At 39.0% G+C, this 26,033-nt stretch overlaps 1 protein-coding gene across 4 annotated transcripts in view; it reads left to right on the top strand.

The window, feature by feature from the left end:
• Positions 1 to 26,033, top strand: part of KDM3B (lysine demethylase 3B) — a 57,438-nt gene that overhangs the window by 6,707 nt on the left and 24,698 nt on the right. For 2 of the 4 annotated variants that reach the window (XM_055429034.2, XM_055429035.2), the window contains exons 2-9: positions 5,981 to 6,148; positions 8,339 to 8,452; positions 10,324 to 10,429; positions 11,889 to 12,013; positions 13,885 to 13,959; positions 16,614 to 17,213; positions 20,779 to 22,015; positions 22,909 to 23,110. In XM_055429034.2, coding sequence (XP_055285009.2) covers positions 5,981 to 6,148; positions 8,339 to 8,452; positions 10,324 to 10,429; positions 11,889 to 12,013; positions 13,885 to 13,959; positions 16,614 to 17,213; positions 20,779 to 22,015; positions 22,909 to 23,110 — 2,627 coding nt within the window. The remainder of the gene's footprint in view (positions 1 to 5,980; positions 6,149 to 8,338; positions 8,453 to 10,323; positions 10,430 to 11,888; positions 12,014 to 13,884; positions 13,960 to 16,613; positions 17,214 to 20,778; positions 22,016 to 22,908; positions 23,111 to 26,033) is intronic. The other 2 variants (XM_088838639.1, XM_088838640.1) reach the window with 1 other exon arrangement.

Raw genomic sequence — 26,033 nt, 5'->3', positions numbered from 1 at the left:
CCAACAAATCTTGTATTATAGGTGATTTCAATTTTTTGTCATTTTTTGTATTTTCCACAGATAACATGTGTTGCTTTTCGTAACTGAAAGAGAAACAATAAATGCTCTCAAAGAAAATCTTATAGTTTTTATTGACTGGCTAATTTAACTGTTCCTCTTTCATTGGATACTGAAATTGTTTCAGATTTTATGCTTTATTAATATTTCTGTGATGAACATTTTTGTGAATAAAGCTTGTTCTGTGTTTACTATGATTTCCTAGGATTATTGCCAGAAATGCTATTATGTAAATACAGGATATACACATACTTAAGATTCTTGATATATGATGGGTTTTTTTTTCCTTTTAAGTCATTCCAGTTTATATTCTGACCAGTTATGAATTTGCTTAAGAAATGCATATTTATCAGAAGCCCAAGATCCATTAGGCATTTCACGTTATTTTATTTAATTCTACCACAGTTCTGTGAAGTACTTACTATCCCTGAGGTACTTACTATCCCTATTAGTAGACAAAGGAAGTAAGGCTCAAAGAGGCTAAAGCAACTTGCTCCCACAGCTAAGAAATGGGGAAGTTGGGATGCAAATCCACATCTTTGTGATTCCTCTGCACCTGTAGCCCACCAGCCTCTGTCCCTGGAATTTTCCAGGCAAGAATACTGGAGCAGGTTGTCATTTCCTATTCTAGGGCATCTTCTTGACCCAGGGATCTAACCCTTGTTTCTTGCACCTCCTACGTTGGCAGGCAGATTCTTTACCACTGTGCCACCTGGGATTCTAATATCATTTGTAACAGTTCATTTAGAACTAGTTTAGAATATAGTTAGGAAAACTTGGAAAGAAAAGTTAGGAACCTTGGAAGTTAGTTTCCATTTCCCTTACCTTCTCACAGTCATTACCATATCCTGTTATTTTTATCTCTAATTTCTCAAATATGCTTTTCATTTATACAATCTTGATCTAGACCTTGGTTTAGGCCTTTTACATCCCTTACCTGGGTTTTCATCACTTTATAATTAGTCTCCTTGCTTCCAGTTTCTTGCCTCTATGAGTTCCTTTCAAACCTGATCCCAAAGTTAATTCTTTCCTTTAAAAAAAAAGTTAATTATATAAATAATATGTCTAAGGACAAAAAAGGAACATTTACTGAAAAGGAACATTTACCTTATTATCAGATAATACTATTACTCCTCCTATCCCAACCCTTCTCCTGTCCTCCCAACTCCCTAAAATATCTGAAGCTTGCTTTTTTCCATGTAATATATCTTAGAGATCTATGTTAATCTATTAGATATATCTCATTTTCAAAACTTCCTTATGTTATTCTATAATTTGAATAAAGGATGTTTAATACTTTGTAATTTCTATTTTGATTTCCTATTTAAACTGAGTATTGAGAAATTTTTCCCCTCAGATGGCATTATCTTTCTAAAATGCACGTGAAAGATGTCTGTGTATATCATCATTTCCCCCACACCCCTTAAAACAATCAAACGCTCCCACGGACTATAGAAGACAACATAAACTTGCATGTGTCCAGGGCCAGGCTTGTGAGAAATAGCTGGGCGACAGCCTGAAGGGTATAGGGGGGATTGACTACTGGGGAGTTCAGACATACCAACAGAACCCCCACTCTGCTGACCAAACAAGAACCTTTGCCACCAGATTTCAATTTATCATCTATTAACAGGTCAATGGAACACTTTACTGATAACTTACTAGCTGCTACATCCTCCTCCTAGAACACTGAATCTGCTGTTAGGTTTCTCTGCTTTTGCACCTGCTGCAGTCTTTCTCCCCCTTCTGTGCCAGAAGAATACAGTTTGTCCTTTGAGATCCAGTTTGTATACCACTACCTCTTCCATGAAACCTTTCTTGTTTCCCAAAGCATATACTTTCTCTAATATGTTCGGTCTTTATTACTGCTCTTATTACATACCTCTGTAATAATTTCTGTACCTCTCTGTTGGCTCATCTAGGGTTTGATTCCCTCCTGCCAAGTGCTACCTTATTCACCTTGATCTTCTTGGCTCTGGCAAGTGTTTTGTGCACATGCACACACGCACGCACACACACACACATATTTTTGAGGCATTCTGTTTTTGTTGAGTGAGTAAATACATTAATACCTTTATTAATTGTAGTAAGAATGGCCTTAGGGAGGACCAGAATCCAAACTGATTATTACATAATTATGTGGTTAGCAGAAAGTTTGTATTACTCAGACTACTACTGTCTGATTTTATCAAACTTAGGTTAACTTACTTGATTTTTTTTAATTTATTTCATTTTAATGTCACTGAAATGAATGTGCATTACATATAGACCATAAAAGGGATTTTGAAATGAAAGTAAGCGTTTTACCACTAACTCTCCTTAACTTAAGGAAATATTTTACACATCTGATCCTTAGGCTCTAGCTGACAATAATACTTTTTGCTACTTTTACTCTAATAGTAGAAATTTTAAAAATACTTTAAAAAAAAAATCAACTCAAACAGTTTTAGTTCTGTTCTGTCCAGATTATCAACCTGCCTTGGCCATCTCTAACTCGGGCCAAGCACTACCATTGATTTTTGTTAGCTTATATCCCTTCTTCCTGTTTTGTGACCTAGCCACTACCATTAAAAAAAAATTTTGTTTGTTTGGCTGCACTGGGTCTTACGTGCAGCATGTAGAATCTAGTTCCCTGATCAGGGATAGAACCTGGGCACCCTGCATTGGGAGCATGGAATCTTAACCGCTGGACCACCAGAGAAGTCCTGGCCATTACCATTTTAAGAGTTCATGTTCTGTGTACTTTGACCTGAAATGATTCTTCACCTTATTTATTCTAACTCCTTCCATCTCTAGCTCGGAGGAGGAACAAAGTGCTAGGGCCAGAAATAAGCCATAGTACTGGTAGAACATGTTTACTTACATCCCCATTCCATATTGCTCTCAAAACAAATTTGTATTGCTAGCCTAGAGCAGTTGTTTGATCTTAGAACATACAGCACTGTGGTTGCCAAGTTCAATACTTTATTCTTTTGCCCAGGCAGGTTAGGAAATAATTGCCCTTAAATTAGGTGAAATATGGCTTTCAAGTATTTCAGCTCTTCCATGGTGTTTTCAGATGTGTTATGATAGAATTCCTGAATACTAACTTTTTAAATGTTCAAATTCCTATATAAAGAATTAAAATAATTACAGCTTTGATACAATGACTTCTTTTAGTGTTGTCCTTGTATTTGTATGTTGGTATGACTTAGAACTTTGTGATTCATATGTTGGCTTCCCAGGTGGCACTAATGGTAAAGAACCTGCCTGCCAATGCAGGAGACATAAGCGCCGCTGGTTCGATCCCTAGGTTGGGAAGATCCCTGGAGAAGGAAATGGAAACCCACTCTAGTGGGATACTAGAGTGTCCTATGGACACAGGAGCCTGGCAGACTATAGTCCATGGAGTCGCACAGAGTCAGACATGACTGAAGCGATTTAGCACCAGCACCATGTTGATTTTTCAAGTAGTTGGCAGATTACCACTGCACATGGCACCTAGCTGTCAGGCACCAGAAAGCCTCAACCTCTGGTTTTCTAAGATATGCCCAGGAGAGCACTGTGTCACTCACGGTCAAACTCTACTTAGGGTTTCGACAGTCTCTGTTCCTTTTCATGACTTGGGAGGCCTTGTCTGTCTTTCAGCCATTGCCTCCTCCGGACATCAGTTATGATACCACTGAACAGTAATGGGACTGCTGTTCTCTTAGTCTTTGGTTCAAAATCCAAGTCATTTTTGAGTTTTCCCTTACTCTTATTCCAGCCAGTCATCATGCTTGTTGGTATGACTCATCAACTCTCATGAGCCCTGGTCACTTCCTTCTTCATCTCACCCCACTCCCACTCTAAACCATCTTCATCCACTAAGTAGCTGAATTGTCCTGAAACAAACTGTTCTGCTTATGTTTTGACCTCAGAAACCTTTCACTGGCAGTTGCATGTATATATATTCTCACACACACACACACACACACACACACACACACATACACACATACATATCTCCCATTGGCAGATGGATGAACCCAAGTTTTATCCCAATATCTGGTGTCTTCCACATTGCCTATTAATCTTTTTAGTCTCATTGCCCACTCCTTCCCCACAGTATGCTGTAGCTCCTGGCCATCCTAGAACTTGATTGGGACTTTTTTTTTTTTAACCTCAGCCCATATCAGTCCCTTTGCACACCTGAAGTGATCTCTCCTGCTTCTGAACACTCCCTATACCTTATTTTATTTGTTTTATCTTATGGCATGTTATTGCCCAAGTAGTGCTTTACAATTGACCAAAGTACTTTTGAATCTATTACTTTATTTAGTCTTCACAACCAGTCCATGAGGTATGTCTTATCACAAAGGAAGAAACCAAGACTTGAGAAGCGAAGAGTGACTTGCTCAAGTTTTCAATTAAAACTAACATCTTGAGGTTGAGACGGAAATCCAAGCCTTCAGGAACATACGCCCCAATCTTTGTTCGTTACTGCCTTTCTTGTTGCCTGAGTCTGTACTTAAATACAAGTTTGAATACATCTCTTTCCAGTTGTCAGCAAGTTACTTAAAGTTGTATATGATTCCTCCAAAACACATATTAATATATGAAAGAGCCCCTTCATGTATTAAATGTAATGCAGTTCAATGTTCTTTCTCTGTAAAAATCATGCTTCCCCTTCTGAGCCTTATTTTCCCATCATTTTTTTAAAGTAGATGTGAAACTTACTTAGTATATTACAAGTAATAAACCTGGAGCTTTGTGTAATGAGTTTAATTGCCCTACATTGTTGCCTTTGGAGTGTCATATGAGAAATTTCTTGTAGAGCCAAGTGGTTGGAAAAGTATTATTTCCATGAGACATTGCTTTGTGTTCTCCTTTTAGACAGTGAAGACAATGCAACTGACCTCTCCATTTCCAGATTGCCCTTTAGGAAGCTCAGAGCCAAATCAGTAATCCATCATTCATCATATATTCCTCAGTCATACAGCTGTATAGATCCTTATTCTCTTCATAAGTTTTCCCTCTTTTTTTACTTTAATAGTGACTTCCTGTTGTAGTTTGCTTAGTCGTGATTTGCAAATTTATATTTTATCATTTTCTTGCATCTTTCCCAAAAGCCAACTAAAATATTTTAAAGTAGGCTATAAGTACTCTCAGTTCAGTTCAGTTCAGTTCAGTTGCTCAGTCGTGTCTGACTCTTTGCGACCCCAAGAATCACAGCATGCCAGGCCTCCCTGTCCATCACCAACTCGCGGAGTTCTCTCAAACTCATGTCCATCGAGTCGGTGATGCCATCCAGCCATCTCATTCTCTGTCGTCCCCTTCTCCTCCCACCCCCAGTCCCTCCTAGCATCAGAGTCTTTTCCAGTGAGTCAACTCGTCGCATGAGGTGGCCAAAGTATTGGAGTTTCAGCTTTAGCATCAGTCCTTCCAATGAACCCCCAGGACTGATCTCCTTTAGAATGGACTGGTTAGATCTCCTTGCAGTCCATAAGTACTCCAGCCTTTATTAATTTTAAAAGTTCACAATAGAAGTGTAAAAAATTTGTCTTTCTACCTATTAGACTATGAGCTCCTTGAGACCAGTGTTCTAGATTCCTTTCCGTATTCCTGAACCTAACATAGGGCCTTATACATAGTAAGCCCCCAGTTAGTGTGCTAAGATGTAAATTGGAAACTAAGAGTTATAAATCTCAATCGGATCATGGCTAGAAATTACTAACTGTGAATAACTAATGCCCCCTTAACTTAACTCTGTACCCTCTTCTCAGAGTGAGGATGAGACCAACTTCCTGGCTCTGAAGCAAGATTGGTTTTTATTGCAATCCATTAAAAGAAGTTAAAAACAAGTTAGAAGTTTTCAAAACAGGAAGTTTGTGTTTGTTTTTATATTATAGTGTGGGATTTTTCCCAATGTAACCTTAAGATGACTTTTTGTCTCTTTTTCCAGATCTTTGTAGAATTTGATGGCTGTAACTGGAAGCAGCACTCCTGGGTTAAAGTTCACGCTGAAGAAGTTATTGTACTTTTGCTGGAAGGGTCTCTAGTATGGGCACCTCGGAAGGACCCAGTCCTTATCCAGGGCACTCGAGTCTCAGTTGCACAGTGGCCAGCCCTGGTGAGTGACTTTTATTGGCTAGAAGCATATTTAGGCTTTATTCCTAGTCGATATGGTATTTATGCAATAGCTGAACTCTTTAGAACTCCCCAAACTCTAATGCTTTGTCCTTAATAGGCTTTTATTCTGAAGTTACTAAAGCAAAAATTGGGAGAGGTGTCTTCTCCTGTGCCTTCTGAAATGTTTTATATTAAGTAATATTTGATACTTTGTTTCCAAATAATTTTTCACCTTTCTTTTCTCATAATAATATTATGAAACAATGTAATTCTTAAAGTCTGGTTTTTCCCATAGAAACTTTTGTTTCCAGCTTTAGTGAGATAGAATTGACATATAACATTGTATAAGTCTGTGTACAATGTGATGATTTTATGTTTATGGTGAAATAATGATTATAGTAGGTTAACAGTTCTATGTCTCACGTAGTTACATTTTTGTGTGTGTGGTAAGAACTTTTCTTTTTTAGCTTTGCAGAACAAGAACATTCTAAAAATCTCAATAAAGTATATTAATCTCATTGTTTTATAGAGTACCTTCCTACATATTATCTAATTTGCTTCTCACAACACATACATGGTAAGAACTTTTAAGATTTGCTCTCTTAGCAACTTTGAAGTATACAATACAGCATTTTAACTATAGTCACTGTGCTGTACATTAGATCCTCAGAATTTATGCTTCTTATTACTGTAGCTTATACCCTTTGACCACTTTTACCCATTTCCCACACTCCCCCTACCCCTGGCAGCCACCAATATATTCTGTGTCTATGAGTTCAGTTGTTTTATATTCCACATGTAATTGAAATCACACCATATCTGTCTTTCTCTGACTTATTTGACTTAGCATAGTGCCCTGGAGATTCAGCTGTGTTGTTGTAAATGGCAGAATTTTCTCCTTTTTTTATGGCTGAATAATGTTTAATTATATATAATATGTATGTGTGTATGCACCACATTTTCTTTATCCATTCATTCATCACTGGACAGTTAGGTTGTTTCCTTGTCTTGGCTATTGTAAATATTGCTGCAGTGAACATGAGGTTGCGGATATCTCTTCAAGATAGTGATTTCATTTCTTTTGGATAAATACTCAAAAGTGGGATGTTGAATCACATGGTAGTTTCTGTTTTTAATTTTTCTGAGGAGCCTCTGTACTGTTCTCTGTAGTGGGTGCACCAGTTTACATTCCCACTGATGGCGCGAGGGTCATCTCTATGTCCTCTCCAGTACTTGGTGTGTTTGTCTTTTCACATCCCCACTGATGGTGCAAGGGTCCCCTCCTCTTTATCTCTCATTTTAGGTATGAGGTGATTACTCACTGTGGTTTCGATCTGCATTTCCCTGAATTTAGTGAGGTTGAGCCCCTTTTCATGTACCTGTTGCCCATTTGTCTGTTTTTGGAAAAAATATCTATTCAGGTGATATGCCTATTTTTAAATCAGACTATTTGTGAAGAGTTTTTTGTTTTTAGCATTTTAAATCACCCATTTGTTAGTTGGATAAGTTAGAAGCATAGACACTTTGTGTACTACTTCTTAGCTCAGACTCACAAGGCAAAAATCTAGTTCTCCTATGACTAACCAAATTAAATAATGCTCAAAACAAAAATTTTAACCTATTGATTATACATATCATCGCTTACTGAACTCTTTTCGTTTGTTTTTAAGGCCACTTTCCAGTTGAACTTTTAGAAGAAGCTCAAATTGATCTTGGTCCCTGGGTGACTTTTGTAGGCAGATTATTTATGAAACACTAAATATGAATTTACCCGTGCATTTTTATATCACTGATCATTTTAGAAATCTCACAAAGGTTTCAAGAGTTCTAGAGATGATAATGGTGTAACTCTTTATTCTGAGAGCTTACTATAATGTAACCCTCTTGAAGCCTGACAAGATTAGTTAGATTGCAAAAGAGAATGAGGAATTTCATATTCTTCATATCCTTTTTAGCTGTTAATAAGGCTATTGAGCCGACTTTATGCTCTAGTTTGCTTCATATGATTATTTGAGGGCAGATGGTGGGTTAGGAATGACCTTCAGAACTTATGCTTTAGCTTATCTGTATTTATTGAGGTGAAAGATATATATTAATAATGTATATTTTCTCTGCAGTTAGATATTCAGTTTAATTGTTATTTATTTTCTTTCCTAAGTACTAATCTATTTCTTGTCATTGTATTTCACAGACTTTCACTCCCCTGGTAGATAAACTTGGTTTGGGTTCTGTGGTTCCAGTTGAATACCTTCTGGATCGAGAGCTTCGTTTCCTGTCAGATGCTAATGGGTTGCATTTGTTCCAGGTATACTTATCAGTTGGTCTAGTCCTGAATTTATTTCTTTCCCTGCTAATTTCTCTGTTGATTATAAATAGAGTCATTTTCGCTTTTAATGTTGAAGCAAGTACTTCCATGTGCCTTTTTTTTTTTTTAATCCATGTGGCTTTTAAAGTTTCTTTGCTCCCTTGAAAAGTACATTTGGTGACTGAGGATTCTTTTCTCCCCTACACACCCCCACCTCACCCTGAAACCACTTCACACTTAAGACCACAGTTCCTCAGAAGTAGTGACTTCCCAGAGGTGGCTGCTTCTATAACTTGTCTGAGAAGGGCCTATACCTTTGCCAGTGGCAGGGAGGCTGGGAATTTGGGCTGGTTCCAACCAACATTAAATATTGAAGAGCTTAGGTGTATTTTTAGTTACAAAAAAGGGATAGGTTAGTAGTTTAAACAAGCTAGTATCTGAGTTAGAGTTTCAGAATTTATAGATGATAATATTTATTTCTCACAAGAGTTATTGTCTGAACGTTAAAATTTAGGAGACTTCCAAGAGCTTTGCTGTCTTATTGAGGTAGCCAAGAGCAATGTTTACTAAACTGTGTTTTGTGAAATATTAATGAATGTTTTCTTGTTGTTGAAATGTCTTCCTGACTCATTAGGCCTCACTTCCTCTCATCGGTCTTGTTTTATTCATCTTTGTAATCCTAGTGCTTGTATGAATAGGCACTCAGTGAATGGTGGATAAGTATCAAAATAACAAGATTTACAGGGAATAAAATGTTTTATAGTCAAATAAGTATGAAGAACGTTTACCTAAACATGTTTTTTTCCTGCATGTCTTCTCAGAGCCTTTAAACGTACTATTGTATGTAGAAAGATATAGTATGCTGTTGTCCCTTGAACAACGTGGGTTTTAACTACGTTGGTCCACTTAGCGTATGGATTTTCATCAATAAATATAGTACCTATAAATTGATACGAATTTTTTTCACTGTGTCTTTTCATTTAGTTGTCTAGTGTTAGTAATACTTTTAACATCTGTAGTGTTTTGTTTTATATAAGGCAGTCTTTTTTTTCCGGCTATGCTGGGTCTTCATTGCTGTACAGGCTTTTCTTTAATTGCAGCAAGTGGGAGCTACTCTCTAGTTGCGGTGTGTGGGCTTCTCATTGTGGTGGCTTCTCTTGTTGCAGAGCATGGGCTCTAGGGCGCACAGGCTTCAGTAGTTACACACCACAGGCTCTAGAGCACAGGCTCAATTGTTGTGGTGACATATAGGATATTTCCAGATCAAGGGCCAAACCCATGTCTCCTGCATTGGCAGACAGATTCTTTACCACTGAGCTACCAGGGAAGCCCTGAATAAGGCAGTCTTGATGTAGTGCATTGACAGATGTTTCATCTTGTAAACAGATGTCATGAACATAGGGTATCAATAAATACAGCATAGTACTGTAAATATATTTTCTCTTCCTCAAGATTTTAATGTTTTCTTTTCTCTTGCTTTATTATAAGAATACAGAAAAATATGTATGATATACACTATATGTCAATCAACTATTTATGTATCAGTAAGGCTTCTAATCAACAGTAAGCTATTTAGGAGTTAAGTTTTGGGTGAGTCAAACATAAACAGATTTTTGACTGGATGGGTTGGGGAAGCAGTTGATGTCCTTTCCCCTTCCCACCTTGTTCAAGGGGGGTATAATATTTCCTAAACCTAAATGATCGTAGCATCTTTAACTTTTGCAGAGCATCTTGTAGTCAGACTAGGGTTCTTTGGAACATTTTGATATATGCTGATGTAGAGCTCCTCAGTGGTATAATTTTTCTCTTCTGGTTAGATATTATTGCTATTTATTTCAGTATTCAGTTTTTTCTTCTTTTATCTTTACTAGATGGGAACAGAGAGCCAAAACCAGATTCTTTTGGAACATGCTGCTCTGAGAGACACAGTTAATGCTTTGATCAGTGACCAAAAGATACAAGAGATATTCAGCCGAGGTAAGAATAGATAGTCTTCTGTCCTTAAATTCTGAATCGGGTGTATAGCCAATGTTGAAAGTGATAGAATGGGGGAAAGACCATGCAATTCTTAAATATCTGTGCTTATCTTCTTTTTGTGGGTAGTGTCACAAGTAACTCCAGTTAGCTGGATCTCTAGAATGGATTGGAAAAATAGGATCTCCCTCAAACCAGTTTCCTTTTTGTATTATCTTTCATAATATGCAATTTTGTCTTTTTAAAAATTTCTTTATTTCTTAAATATTTATTAAGGACTAACCTTGCAGTTGACACAGTGTTAAGGTACTGGGGATATAACCACAAGCTGGAAAATCTCTGCCCTTGTTGAGTATACTGTCTTGTAAGGTTCAGCGGACCAAAGACTGTTAACACAAACAAATAACAACTTAGAGTTCATCTTACATACAGATTTTGCCCAAGATTCTACACAAAGGGTAGACTCTGGCTTCATTTATCCTTCCCTTCATGTTGTACATCTGCTCTTTGTCCTTCCTGACCTCATGATAATAATGATTTTCAGTGAAATAGGGCTCTTGGTTCTCTTTTGTCAAACTAAATCTAAATAGGTAAAAGTAGGAAAACTGGCCTCTTTGGAGAAGGGACACCTCAGTGTGAAATGATGTTTAATAATCAAGGAAAGGTATGAGAGAGGAAAGAAAGTGAGGAAAAATAGATAGCAGTAGAAGGAAATCAAGGGACAGGATAAGATGTAGAGATACATATGAATGTGTATAGAAAAATTAAGCTTAATTATAGCTCTGAAAGATAATTAAAATAAGCAGTGATTTAACTATATAGTCTCAAATGTATAAGATATGTAGGAGAGAGAAACTGTTGTTCTTGGAGGGCCAGCTGAAATTGTAGGGTAACATTACCTGCTGATAAAGTAATATCTTTGAAACTCTATATTCTTAGGAAGACAGGTGCTATATTTGTTCAGATTGTTATTAGAGCAGAGGCTGGAAACCTCATAAATTGAATTCTCCACCTACTGTATTGAAAGTAAGATAGCAAAGGGCAAATGGTTATGTATCATTCCTATGCTAACATAACAAAATAGTACATTCAACTTACTGGCCTACTTTTTTTATGTATATGTCAGATAGATCTGAGTAGATTTTCATATTATCTATGGTTTTTTACTTGTAAGTTGCCTTTCTCTTTCCTGTATTATTTCTAGAATTGGAATATTGAGATAAGGTGTCAGAACCTAGGATATTCTAAGAAATCTCCAAATAAAATTTACAAAAGTCACTGGGAAAAACTATGCTTTATTTTTAAATTGCTGTGTATAGTAAATCTGAAATTGCTCATTTATTCAACTCATACAAGAGGATTAAAAGTGCCAATAAGTCTTCTTTCTGTTTCTGTTTTTTAGGAACAATCATGAAATACAGCTTAGCCAAAAATACTCAGTACTGACTGATCTCTTCTTTAGGTCCCTACAGTGTTCAAGGTCACAGGGTCAAAGTATACCAGCCAGAGGGAGAAGAAAGTTGGCTCTGTGGTGTTGTAAGCCATCAAGACTCCATCACTCGTCTTATGGAGGTGTCAATAACTGAGGTGAGGCTCTGTGTTATTTTATCTGAGGTCCGTCCATCCCCTTACCAAGGGTGGTATGGAGAAAGGGAGCACTTCATTACATGTAAGAAGGGCTGGGTTCCATCTCTGGCTTTATCACTTTTGATTCTATCACCTTGAGAAAAGTTGTTCTACTTTTTCAACCTCAGTGTTCTCATCTGTAAATTAGAGGTAATTAGGTAACCACCCTTGGCCTCACAGTATGTGCTTTGGGAACTGAGATGATGTATTCAAAAGTGCTTTGACGTCTATAGAACAATATACAGATGTGAAGTGCTATTATCATTATTTTATCATATTCATAATGTTTATTATTTAAAAATCTAATAAATTAGCATTTGCTTCTATAATACTTATACCACTCTCCCCTAGATGATGATAAAATGAATTGTTTTCTAAGGAAATAAGTAGAAAAAACATAGCATCTATAACTACCTGGAGAATTATCTATCAAAAACAAGAGTGTTTTGAGGCAAACACCTTTGAACTGGTTTCAGACTTGCTCTCAGCAGTCACATGTAATATAAGCATAATGATTTTAGTTATTTCTTTAATTTATTAAATTATTCAATCTTCATTTACAAATTTCAAGTGATACACATAAATATAAAATAGATAATGAAAGCCATCCCTTCCCATAGGCAAATATTACTCCTGACAGTGGTAACCACCATTAACAGTCTGGTACATATTTCATATGCTTCCAAATACCTTCTCTCTATGTGTGTATATGATATTTTTATACTGTCTATTTAGGTAAGAACTGCATAAACCATACTATACTAACAAATGGGATCGTATGATACACATAGTTCTTTGATTTTATGTTTTTAACTTAATTTTAAATTATTAGCATCATTCTCTGTAAATATATATAGAAATCTACTTCATCCTTTAAAAACAGATGCTTACTATGCACTGAATTGATGTAGTATAACTAATTTAAAATTGATGGACATTTAAAAATCATTTCCAGTATTTTACTAATACAAATAATGCCTCAGTGAATATCCTTGAGTATATATCATTATATATTTTTCACATTTATTTATTGAAATAAATTCCCAAGTGTGTAATTGCCAGGTCAAAGGATGTACACATTAAATCTGATAGTATCTGTCAAATTGGCCCCTGCCGAAACCTTTAGTTTTTTTTCTAAAGATTTCTTTTTTCTTTTAAATTTTGTTATTTATTTAGTTTTGGCTATTCTGGGTCTTCGTTGCTGCAGGGTCTATGGGCTACTCTCTAGTTGCAGTATGCAGGCTTCTCATTGTGGTGGCTTCTCTTGTTGCAGAACTCTGGCTCTGACACTGGCAGGGCTTCAATAATTTAAGCACATGGGCTCAGTAGTTGTGGCTCCTGGGCTCTAGAGAACAGGCTCAGCAGTTGTAGCTCACAGACTTAGTTACCACAGCATGTAGGATCTTCCTGGACCAAGGATCAAACCCGTGTCTCCTGCACTGGCAGGTGGATTCTTCACCACTGAGCCACCAGGGAAGTTCATTTCTTTGTTTTTTTAATCACAGAATAGGAAGGTTTTAGAGATGCAGAATTTGAAATTAGTAACCCTAAAAGAGACACTTGGGCATTGAACTTAATTTTTTCATTCATTCATTTAACAAATATTTGAGTACTTACCATATTCTAGACCTTGTTTTAAATGTTGTTATTCCGGCAGTGAATTAAATAATAGAGATCCCTATTCATGGAGCTTTCATTCTAGCGGGAGAGTAGAAATAAATAGAGATAATTGCATAGATTATGTAAGAAAAAATACATAATTATATCTTTGGTGGGCAGGCATTAAATCTTTCTCCTCCTTTTTTCTTCTTTCTATCCCCCTCCTTCTATAGAGTGGTGAGATCAAGTCCGTAGATCCCAGACTGATCCATGTGATGCTCGTGGATAATTCAGCGCCTCAGAGCGAGGTACAGTAATGGAGTGAGTCTCTGAGCAGACTCATGAGCTTGCATTATCTTGTTACATAGACTTCATTATGTGTGTGTTATCCATGTTAATAGCTTTGAGTTTCAAGCTCTGACCACTGTACATTTCTTGCTCTCACCACAGTCTTGTCTAGTTGAGGGAGGATAATCTCGAGAAAGAGACCTAGTCTGAGCAAACCGTTTTCATCATGGCTATGTTGCCTGTTTTAAAATGGCCTACTTTTTTCTTACATTTACTTAGGACAGGTATATTTAAAAGATACAATAGACAAAGTTATAATAAGCAGTAGTAATATTCATGACCTATCCAGTAATAAGAAATGGAGAAGAAACTACATCCTCTTTTTCTTTCCATTAGGTGGTAGTGAGCTCCAAGGAAATCTGAAATTTTGTATCCAATTTTGTATCCAAGAAGAGTTCAAACTAAAATAGTGCCTAGTTCAGTGCTCAGCACACAGTGGATTACTCCATAGTTTCTGTGAATCAGACCAACTCTTGGTTCATTCAGAATTATCATAACCCATAAAAAAACACATTATAAATCAATGCCTGAACCAATTAAGGAATCTTGTATGAATTTCCTTCAATAGGACATTGACTTGGACAGCCATCTGTCCATATATTCTTCATAGTTTTCTTAGCACCTGTGTTTGTATCGCTCTCTTGACTGCTCCTGCTGGGTATACAGTTCTTCCTCTTCTTTATCCAGTCATTTTGGCTTGATAAAACAAGATTAGGGTAGGAAAAGAAGAATCAGGGTAAAATTTAATAGTTCTTTACTACACATTATATTATTACAAATAGGATAAGTCTCTTGGCTGTGTTTACGGCTGAAAAACACTTGTTACTTTGATGCTGTATTGGGTCCCTTTTTTATTTCCTTCCTCGTTTCATTTGTTCTTTAAGCACCTATTATATGCTAGGTACATTTAGATTGTGCCATATATAGCTAGAGAGTACTGATCTCAGTGTCCTAATCTACTCACATGTGAGTAGCTCACCATAAGTGGTACATAGATATAAGTTGTTGCTCAGGGAAATTGCTGTGAGCCAGGCTCTGTAAGTTGGCTGAATGAGTTAAAGGTGAGATCTTTGGTTTTCAGCGACAGACGTTGATTCTTCTCTTTTCAGCTTTGCCATGGTGTGACTATCTTCTTAGCTAGCAAAATACATTATTGACAGATCTGCCAAGTTTTACAGTAATGCGTCTTAGAGATCCATGGTCACCTCATTTGCTTAGAAAGAGGGAGCAAGAAAGGAGAGACTTCAGTGATCGTACTTAAATACTTCACAGCACTGAAACTGAGTGATGATAGAGGCTGAAGAAGGGGTGAACAGATTTTTAAATGATCAAATGAAAATAATTCTTAACAAACAGAAATGGTTCTTAAATGAAATATTTAGACACTTAGATTAATATTACCAAAAGTATGGGAGAAACAAGTAAATCTTGAGCTTTGATTAAGCTTTTCAGAAGGAAATTAAGGGGAAAAAAATGAAGGCAGAAAAAAAGAGAAAACTGGCAAGAAGAAATGAAAAATTTGAAAAAAATTCAGTTATAAGAGCTATAATAATGATTGATTACAACAAAGATACAGATCTGCACAAAGAATCTGTATGTATTCAAGGGCAGTGAGAGTTGATTAATCAAGCTGGTAAATAATAACAGCCAAATAACTATGTCACTCACTTATTGCTACCCCAGCACATTATCTAAATGAAACTATCTGAAAGTTAGCTAAATGCAGCTAAAAAGAAATAATAGGATATCAGTCTAAGAATGTTCTAGGTATAAGTTGCCTGAGAGAATGTTAACTGTGTCCCAAACCCCTGTCCTCTTGTCCTTCTCAGGGAAAGAGTTTTCACTCAGAGATAGGAATTGCCCCCTTTTAATTCTGTGTCTTTTAAGGTTACTGACCTTTCAAATAAGGCTAAATAAGATTTCATGAAATAGAATGAAATTACTAAAAGAGCTAAGAGATTTGAGTTTTTTGTTATGGTAGCCTGCCTTTTTAGTTTTCCCCCCTGTTGTATCTAATGTTTTGAAATAAGATCTGGAAATTGTGTTCTTTACAGTGTCCATAAGAGCAACTCAAACCTGTCTCTGTTGGGCTCATTTTTCCTCTGGTCACAGACTCATAAATGTTCCTTTTCCCTTTGTTAAGTTGTCACCAGTTTTTAGTGACTTCTGGATAGAGGAGATTTTATATTTCAATACTTGCCAGTTTCTGTCAAAAAAGGAGATAAATATAAAATAAAGGAGATTTTTTTTTTTTCACCAAGGGACAAAAAGTTCCCAGACTAGCTTTATCAGTCCATTTTGTAAAAGAAATTCCACAAATTTTTTAAATCCTGAAAAAAGTCCATTTAAGAAATGAGTACATTTCATTTAAGGGACGTTTTGCCAAGTGAGTTAACCTCTAGTAACTATTATCTTGAATATATGTGTGTAAATTGAATCACAGGAAGATTGGAGCTTTTTAACAAAGGGTATGTCTTAGAGCTGGCATTGGAATTTGGCAATCTGTCCCAGCTTTGATTGTCTGCTTCTAGAGATGGGAAAGAGCTAATGGTTTATGGTTTTCACAGGATGGAAAGTCCCTTGTAATAAATCTTTTTTGAATTTTGTTTTGTAGGGGGGTACGTTAAAAGCAGTAAAATCTTCCAAAGGAAAGAAGAAGAGAGAGAGCATAGAGGGGAAAGATGGCCGGAGGAGGAAAAGTGCTTCGGACTCTGGGTGTGACCCTGCATCAAAGAAATTGAAAGGAGACAGGGGTGAAGTAGACAGTAATGGGAGCGATGGAGGCGAGGCAAGCCGAGGGCCCTGGAAAGGAGGGAATGCCAGTGGAGAGCCAGGGCTGGATCAGAGAACCAAGCAGCCACCGACTACATTTGTCCCCCAGATTAACCGCAACATTCGCTTTGCCACTTACACCAAAGAAAACGGCAGGACTCTGGTGGTGCAGGATGAGCCTGTGGGTGGGGACACACCTCTACCTTTCACTCCGTATTCTACAGCCACAGGTCAGACACCTTTGGCCCCAGAGGTGGGTGGAGCCGAAAATAAAGAGGCAGGAAAAACACTGGAACAAGTTGGCCAGTGTATGGTGGCTTCAGCAGCTGTGGTCACTACCGCCAGCTCCACCCCAACCACGGTGAGGATCTCAGACACTGGCCTTGCAACAGGGACTGGGCCGGAAAAACAGAAAGGCAGCTGGTCGCAGGCCCCAGGAGAGGTGAGTTGTTTCAGGGGCAGATTTGCAAGATGTGGGTTCACACTTTCGCCCTACTTTGTTCTTAACACATTGAAAAGCATCTCAGATGCCATAGGGAAGGAGTATTTCTGAGATGTGTTTAACTTGTATTCTGTGGATAGTCCTTTACTGCTTGTTGGACAAATGTGTATATTCTTAAAACTTTCTCAGCTCTTAAAAGTCACCTGAACAGTTGGGCTAATCAAAACTTGATTATACAATCCAATTTAACATGTCGTTAAAATAGATCTAATGGGGAATCTTTTAAATTCAGTTATCTATTTAGTTTGTGTATTGTTTTAGCCTCCATCAGGACTTTGAGAGGCAAGGTTAATGAATTATAGTGTTGGGAACAGTGAACACTATAATTAGGGCTATGTGAAAGCTACTATTACCAACCCATTTTCAGTTCATCATTTTCTATATTTTCCTTTGAGGCTGGGCCACTTTGATATGACCATAGAAGGTTTTTTTTCCCCTCTTAACTTAATCCTTTAAGCCTTACCTTGAAATTTTGATGAAATTAATCATGGTAGTATCCAGCTTCAGTTCAGTTCAGTTCATTCGCTCAGTCGTGTCCGCCTCTCCGCGACCCCATGAATCACAGTACGCCAGGCCTCCCTGTCCATCACCAACTCCCGGAGTTCACTCAAACTCGTGTCCACAGAGTCGGCTAGGTTCTTTATCTGATATGCATATATTGTTGCTGAAATGCAACTTTTGTTAAATAAAGTTAACATCAAGTTGACTCCCCAGTCAAATTTGAAACAGTATCAAAATCAGTTCTTATAGTCTTTTGGCTCTTATTTTGGTCACCAAAGTATGATTAATGATGCTGGTCATATTTTCTTTTCAAATTGGCTATTAATTCAAACTGGAATATGAAATACAAATAAAATACTAAATGACTTTTATAAATTATGTATAAGAAACTACTGTGTGCTAAGTACTGTATATTATAAACAAAGAATTGAAATCCTATTTGAAGGAGCTCACATCCTAAAATGGAATCATTTTATAACAGTGTCATATAAAACCTGGCATATACATTTCATCTGACTTCTTCCCCTCCATAGCAGATCCAGTTTGTTAATCTCTAGTGTGCAGGGATGGGTAGGGAGGTGAAGTGCCAAGGCAGAAGAAGAGAAGGCCTATAAATGCAAAGTTAACAGTCTTCATGATTTGTTCTCTGTTTACCAGCATTCCCAAGAGAACTAGGTAGGGATCTTATGTGGATTTCCCCTCTGTTTAAGTCATCATATTTCCCAAATTGATTAAAATCAAATCCACGTCAAAGGCAGAATAGATGTAAATGGGGATTACAAAACAGAGCAAATATTACATGCTTCACAAAGAGATCCACTAAATACTGTTGTTCTTGGAGTAGCAACGCTGAACAGATGAAGTGAGGATTCAGAGGCATTTTCCAAACAGGTCTGAGAAATTTCTGTGGCTGTATCAGTAACTTTACTAGTGGGTCAGCCTAGGTATTCTCTTGGGATATGATTTAAAAGTACAGAAATGGATATTTCCATCGTGAACCAGGGACACAGGCCCCCAGGAAACTTGCCCTAAAAATTGTGTTGAAATCAGTTTGTCATCACTTTCTTATAAGAAAAGGATTTGAAATTTAATCAGTTATAGGAAAATGAAAGAGCATCCAATTATTTTTCATTCGTGTGTGTATCTTTTTATATAATTTTATTTATTTATTATTTAATATTTTTGGCTGTGCTGGGTCTTCTTTGCTGCACTGTCTTTTCCTCCAGTTGCAGTGCAAGGGCTTCTTACTGTGGTGACTTCTCTGGTTGCAGAGCATGGGTTCTAGGTGCTTAGACTTCAGTAGTTGAGGCACATGGGCTCAGTAGTTTCTGCTCCTGGGGTCTAGAGCACAGGCTCAATTGTTGTGATGCACAGGCTTAGTTGCTCCATGGCCATGTGGAATCCTCCTGGATTAGAGATTGAACCCATGTCTCCTGCACTGGCAGGAGGATTCTTTACCACTCAGCCACCAGGGAAGTCCATGTGTGTGTTTATTTTTAGAGAGTAACTTTAGTAGTGAAAACTGAGATCCTTATGCTCATTCCTTGCAGTCACACAGGTGTCAAGGGACCTGGCCAGATCCAGCCAGTGAAACAACAGCATAGCGTCAGTCCTGTGTCTGTCTATTCTCTTCTTTTTATTTGGAGAAGTTTTAAGTCAGTGGTTTTTTGGTTAGTGGGAAGAAAAGAAAAAAGGAGAATGAACTAAGTCATTGAAATCCCCTGAACTGGTCTCTGTAGCAAATGTCACCTGGTGACAAGCCATAGAGGGCCTGCCTGGTTCTCATGCCTCTTTGCCACCCTTAAAGAAAGTACTAATACAGACTCCTCTTACCTAGTTAAAGAAGAAACTCCCCCGCACCCTGCTTTTTTTGAACAACACCCTTTCATTTATTTGGTGTACGTTACATTTCTAAAAATTAAGTTAACACACAAAATTTACTGTTTATACCATTTGAAGTGTACAGTATCATGGCATTTATATATTCACAATGGTCTGCAACCATCACTACTACATAAAGAAATTTTCTTCTCCCCCAAGAGAAACTCCATATCTATTAAGCAGTCATTAAATAATTTTTATTTCTAATACTTTAAAGTGAATGTAAGTATTATGTAAGTACTTGAACCTACCTATGGATATTTCTCTGTATTATCCACATATATGAGTATGTGATATACTATATGAAAGTGATTCTAACCCCTCTGTATGTACACATCCTTCTTTATCCAAATGTGGAAGTTAGCATTTTTAAGGTATTAAAAAAAGAATTTTTTTTTTCATTCTCCTGTTTGTTGTGCTGAATGCTTTTGTTGGTGGGTGTTATCAGTATCTACAGTTTTCCAGTTTGGAGACTTGTTAAATCATAATGCTAACACAAGTGTTCAGTAACTGGTATGCCTCTTTAATTTAGCACTTTTTGGTCTGACTTTAAGAGAAACAGATAATTCAGCTTTAACATTGACTTGGGTCCATCTTAGCTATTTTCAGACAAAGATACTTTTCCTTAATGTACAATGAGCTTTTCATGGGGCTGAAGTCACTTTTATAAGAGTGGGCAATTTGCAATGACTTAAATCAACCAAAAACTTTAACCATAGCCCCTAAGGTCTTTGAGGTAGATTAATATTACAGGGTCACTAGTAATATATCACTCTATTTCAGACTAAAAGCTCATTTACATTCGGGAACCCTTTTCTTCAGTTCCCTGGCAGAATCTTCATTTCTAAATAGATAACTTAGAAGCCTACACAGCCTCCTGGTGCTTTGACAATCAGTTGGCTAACAACCAAGGATATCATTTCATCCTACCATCTCTGTCTCACCTTGCTAAAGACCCCTCTGTGTTGTCTGTGGCAGTAACAGTTATAAGAGCAGTTTTCCTGGAATTGTAGGAGAGAAAAGTTGATTGACTCATAAGAAATGTGGGCCTAGGTCCAAGAAGATATATCATAAGATTGTCAAGAGAAGCCAGCATCACTAACTGTGGCTATCTTCTTTTCAGAATTCAAGGAATTCTATCCTGGCCTCCTCTGGATTTGGAGCATCTCTCCCGGGTTCATCACAAGCTTTGACTTTTGGAAGTGGAAGGAGCCAGTCCAATGGGGTTCTTGCCACAGAGAACAAACCTCTGGGCTTCTCTTTTGGCTGTAGCCCAGCACCAGAGTCTCAGAAAGACTCTGATCTCTCCAAAAACTTGTTTTTTCAATGCATGTCCCAAACTTTACCCACTAGTAACTACTTCACTACCGTTTCAGAGAATTTGGCAGATGATTCCTCCAGTCGAGACTCATTTAAACAAAGCCTTGAGAGCCTCTGTAAAGGAAGATCCACTCTTGGAGCAGACACTAAATCAGGCTCTAAGGCTGGCAGCTCTGTGGATCGGAAAGTGCCTGCAGAGTCCATGCCCACCCTCACGCCAGCCTTCCCACGGAGTCTCCTAAATGCCCGCACCCCAGACAGTCATGAAAATCTATTTTTACAGCCCCCTAAACTGTCCCGAGAAGAGCCTTCTAACCCTTTCTTGGCATTTGTGGAGAAAGTTGAACATAGCCCTTTCAGCAGCTTTGCATCTCAGGCATCAGGTGGCTCTTCCTCCACTACCACTGTCACCTCCAAGGCAGCACCCAGCTGGCCCGAGTCTCACTCCTCTACAGATTCAGCATCTTTAGCAAAGAAGAAAACCCTCTTCATCACAACTGACTCCTCCAAACTGGTGTCTGGTGTTCTGGGCTCAGCTCTTACCACTGGGGGGCCAAGCCTCTCTGCCATGGGGAATGGCCGCTCCAGTTCACCCACCAGCAGCCTCACCCAGCCCATTGAGATGCCTACTCTCTCCTCCAGCCCCACAGAGGAGAGGCCAACTGTGGGGCCTGGGCAGCAGGACAATCCTCTCCTTAAAACCTTTAGTAACGTCTTTGGCAGGCACTCAGGCAGCTTTCTGTCCTCCCCAGCAGATTTTTCACAGGAGAACAAAGCTCCTTTTGAAGCTGTGAAAAGGTTCTCACTGGATGAGCGAAGCTTGGCTTGCAGACAGGACTCAGACTCCAGTACCAATAGTGACCTGTCAGATTTAAGCGACTCTGAGGAGCAGCTGCAAGCCAAGACTGGCCTGAAGGGCATTCCAGAGCACCTGATGGGGAAGCTGGGCCCCAATGGGGAACGCAGTGCTGAGCTGTTGCTGGGAAAAGGCAAAGGGAAGCAGGCCCCCAAGGGCCGGCCTCGGACTGCTCCCTTGAAAGGTGATCCTGCTGAGATTATCCATAGGCCTTGCCCTGGCACTTGCCTCAAATGCTTGCTGTGCTCTTGGGCAGCAGAGGCCCTCTTTTTGATGGAAAGTCCTATAATCTCATAGAATTACATAGTCCAAAGGGTGCAGTAGGGATCCCTCATCAGATCATCTGGTTCAAAGCAGGGTTGATCTAAACTAGCACTGTAAGAGGGATATCTGTCCTGTTAATGATAATCCCACAAAGTCTTGATTGTCTGTTAATTTTGGTCAGGAACTCTTTCCTCCCTTAATGTATTTCTCCTGCCTTTGGTCCTTCCCCTTTAATGAACTTAGGGGAGTTACTCATTACTAGTCTTTATTCTCACATAGCAGCCTTTAGTAGAGTTGATGAAGCAAGAAAACCGCTCCTCAGTTTGCTTCTGTCTGTCACTTATTTATGGTTTTAAACCTCTTTCAAAAGCCATTAACTCCTGTGGAGTGAGGTTATGGTCTGAAATTGTGTAAAGACAAGTGTTTAAGAAAATGGCAAGTCACCATTTTCATTAGGATTTGGTTTCCCATAGAAACCCCAAGAGTTCTTGATTAGTAGAACAGTCATATCCTGAGGGGCTGGTGGCAAGAAGCTACCTTCTGCCTTCTTGAGTTTTCCTCACCTATACTCAAGAGTTGTTTCATTGTCATGGGGTACTTCCCACAAATTCTCCATGGTTTTTATTTCCCAGTTGAACCCTCTTTGTTCCCTCTGCTCCTTTTCTGCCAAGGATGGATCTGATGGGCTCATGCCCATCCAATGCAAGGAGGAGTGACTCAGGTCAGGACAATGTCTGTCCTCGGGAGGATTATGTTTTTGCATCTCTTTTAAACCTTTCATGACCAACCATTTCTCTCTCTGCCTTCTCACAGTGGGCCAATCAGTGCTGAAAGATGTGAGCAAAGTAAAGAAGCTGAAGCAGTCCGGAGAGCCCTTCCTGCAGGATGGGTCGTGCATCAATGTAGCCCCTCACCTGCACAAGTGTCGTGAGTGCCGCCTGGAGCGGTATCGAAAGTTTAAGGAACAGGAGCAAGATGATTCCACTGTGGCCTGCCGCTTCTTTCACTTCCGGAGGTACCCAAACTCCTCTTCATCTCCTTCCTAGTTTCCTTAGTGATAAATAGCTTCCACTCTTTCTCTGAATCGGTAAACATATTTCAGCATCTTTTTCTTGTTTTCCTAAACTCCGTTGCTCTCAGAGCCTGTGCTAAGGTTCTGTCATCCCATTAGTTATTTAGGTTGTGAAATGATCCATGACTTCGTCCTTAAGAGAATTGAAATTTAACAGCCTCACTTGCTGCCCCCTGAACTGTGTTCTTATTCCTAACTTGAATTCCATTTGAAACCAGTGATGTGAGCAGAAGGATGCCATTTTGTATTATAGATTTACTTAACCAGTTACTCCTCTTTAGTGCTAGAGTAATTTGAGTCCCCTAAGAAAGAAGGGAAAATAAGATTAGGAGATAATGTGAACCTTCTTTAAAATAGGGATAACTGTTGAAAATCCTTGAAATGTCCCTTGCTTTTACCAAACAATAGCTATTTACTCACTTTGCTTCTGCTTGATAAACTTAGAAGAGGAATTTCTTCTAAGAAATCATTCAAGAGTCCTTAGTTTTTTAAATAAAGAAATCCAAGTGGTTTATCTATGTGGCATGGATTTGCTTAATTCGGCAAATGTCTATTGAGCATTTAATGTGTGCCAGACATTGCCAGACATTGTTGTCGGAGAAGGCAATGGCAAACCACTCCAGTACTCTTGCCTAGAAAATCCCATGGATGGAGGAACCTGGTGGGCTGCAGTCCGTGGGGTCGCTGAGGGTCGGACACGACCGAGCGACTTCACTTTCACTTTTCACTTTCACACATTGGAGAAGGAAATGGCAACCCACTCCGGTGTTCTTGCCTGGAGAATCCCAAGGATGGGGGAGCCTGGTGGGCTTCCGTCTATGGGGTCACACAGAGTCGGACACGACTGAAGTGACTTAGCAGCAGCAGCAGCAGACATTGTTGTGGGCATTGAGGATTAAACAGTACACAAAACCATCAAATTCCAGCCTTCCAGAGGCTTGTTGGGGATGCAGATAATAAATAAGAAAAACAAGTTTAACTGTGAGGAAGATAAAGAAGGGAAAGAGGATTAATAAGTGGAGAGGCTAGAGAGGCTACAATTTAAATAGGATGACTTGATGGGGGACTTCCTTGGCAGTCCAGTGTTTAGGACTCTGCACTTCCCCTGCAGGGGGCACAGGTTCAATCCCTGGTTGGGGAACTAAGATCCCACGTGTGGTGACGCTATGGGGTCCTAAAGAGTTGGGCATGACTTAGCAACTGACCAACAACAGTGAATGGGGGGATTATTCCAACTATTTTGAGAAATTCAGTTCAGTTCAGTTATCCAGTCGTGTCTGACTCTTTGCGACCCCATGGACTACAGCCTGCCAGGCTTCCCTGTCTATCACCAACTCCCAGAGCTTGCTCAAATTCATGTCCATTGAGTCTGTGATGCCATCCAACATCTCATCCTCTGTCATCCTGGGAAAGGGCAAGGATTTTCAGGAGTTGGGCCACTGCCCACATTTTGATCTTTGCTGGTTGGCCTCAGACTGTGATGGCACTGGCGGGTGTGTCAGTTTACTTTGTTGATGTGTTACGATGAGTGTATACTGAGGCTCAAAGGTCTAGTGGAAGTCACTCTGACAGCTTGGACCTGTTTGTTCTAATCAGTTTATGTCGAGTCCTTGGGCTATGTCATCCTTTTAAAGTCTGTGCCTCCCTCTTCCCTCCTGTTTCAGGATGAGGAGGAACTAGTAAAGGAGACTGAGAAGGAACAGCCAGTGAGGTATTCTGGAAGACAGCTCAAGAATGTGTTTCTAGGAAGGAATAATGAACTCTGGCAAATGCTGGTGATTGGGTGTGGTCAGTTAAGGACAAAAAATGACCTTTGGATTTACCAGGGGGGAATGACCTTGTCAAAAACAGTTTTAGGACTTCCCTCACAGTCCAGTGGAAGACTCATGCTTCCACTGCAGGGGATGTGGGTTCCATCCTTGGTCAGGAAGTCAAGACATCATATGCCACACAGCACAACCAAAGTAAAGTTTTGGTAGATTGATGAGAGAACATCTGAATGTTGTGGTTTAAGAGAAAATAAAAGAGAAAGGAACTGATAACTATCAGTATAGACAAATCTCTTAAGAAACTTTGCTCTTACAAACAGATAAATGAAGGAGGATGTGGATCAAGGGGATTGAGATAGCACATTCAAATACTGAAGAGTGATTCAATAGAGAGGAAAATCCCTGATTCAATGCACATAACTTTGAGCAAACTCCAGGAAGACAGTGAAGGACAGGGAAGCCTGGCGTGCTGCAGTCCATCGGGTCACAAAGAGTCGGATACGCCTGAACAACTGAACAATGACAGAGAGGAAAATAGATGTAGAACAGAATTAGTGAAGGGATGCCTATGCAAGAGGATAAGGTGTAGAGCAAAGGTGGAGAGATTGGTCTTCACTGGAAACTAATTCATCCATAGTAGCAGAAGACGTTGTAGAAGGTAATGGCACTCCACTCCAGTACTCTTGCCAGGAGAATCCCAAGGACGGGGGAGCCTGATGGGCTGCCATCTGTGGGGTCGCACAGAGTCGGACACGACTGAAGTGACTTAGCAGTAGCAGCAGCAGCAGAAGACGAGATGGAGTACATGGGGGCAGGTATAGCAATGTGTGATAGTGTAGTGGGAATTTGTGGGAATTCTCTCTTTTGGCTCCTTGCAGGAATTTTTGAGTGAAATAATTAGCAAGGTCCTTGTGGGGAAAATAATACTGGAGTTTTGAAATGAAAGAAAATATTAAACAAGCATTAAAGGCTCACCTGATGTAAGTCGACAGGCATTTCAAATGTGACATTGAGCACAGATCTGTATTTTTCTCTGGTCACATTTACTAGTGTGGTTGCTGGTATGGAATAAGTGGTTAGAGAAACTGGTAGACAGT

Source organism: Moschus berezovskii, chromosome 8, assembly GCF_049115385.1.
Source record: "Moschus berezovskii isolate FMDL1 chromosome 8, NW_MosBer_1.0, whole genome shotgun sequence".
NCBI lineage: Eukaryota > Metazoa > Chordata > Mammalia > Artiodactyla > Moschidae > Moschus > Moschus berezovskii.
Note: the sequence above shows the minus strand (reverse complement) of the source record. Positions and strands in the feature narration are given on the sequence as shown.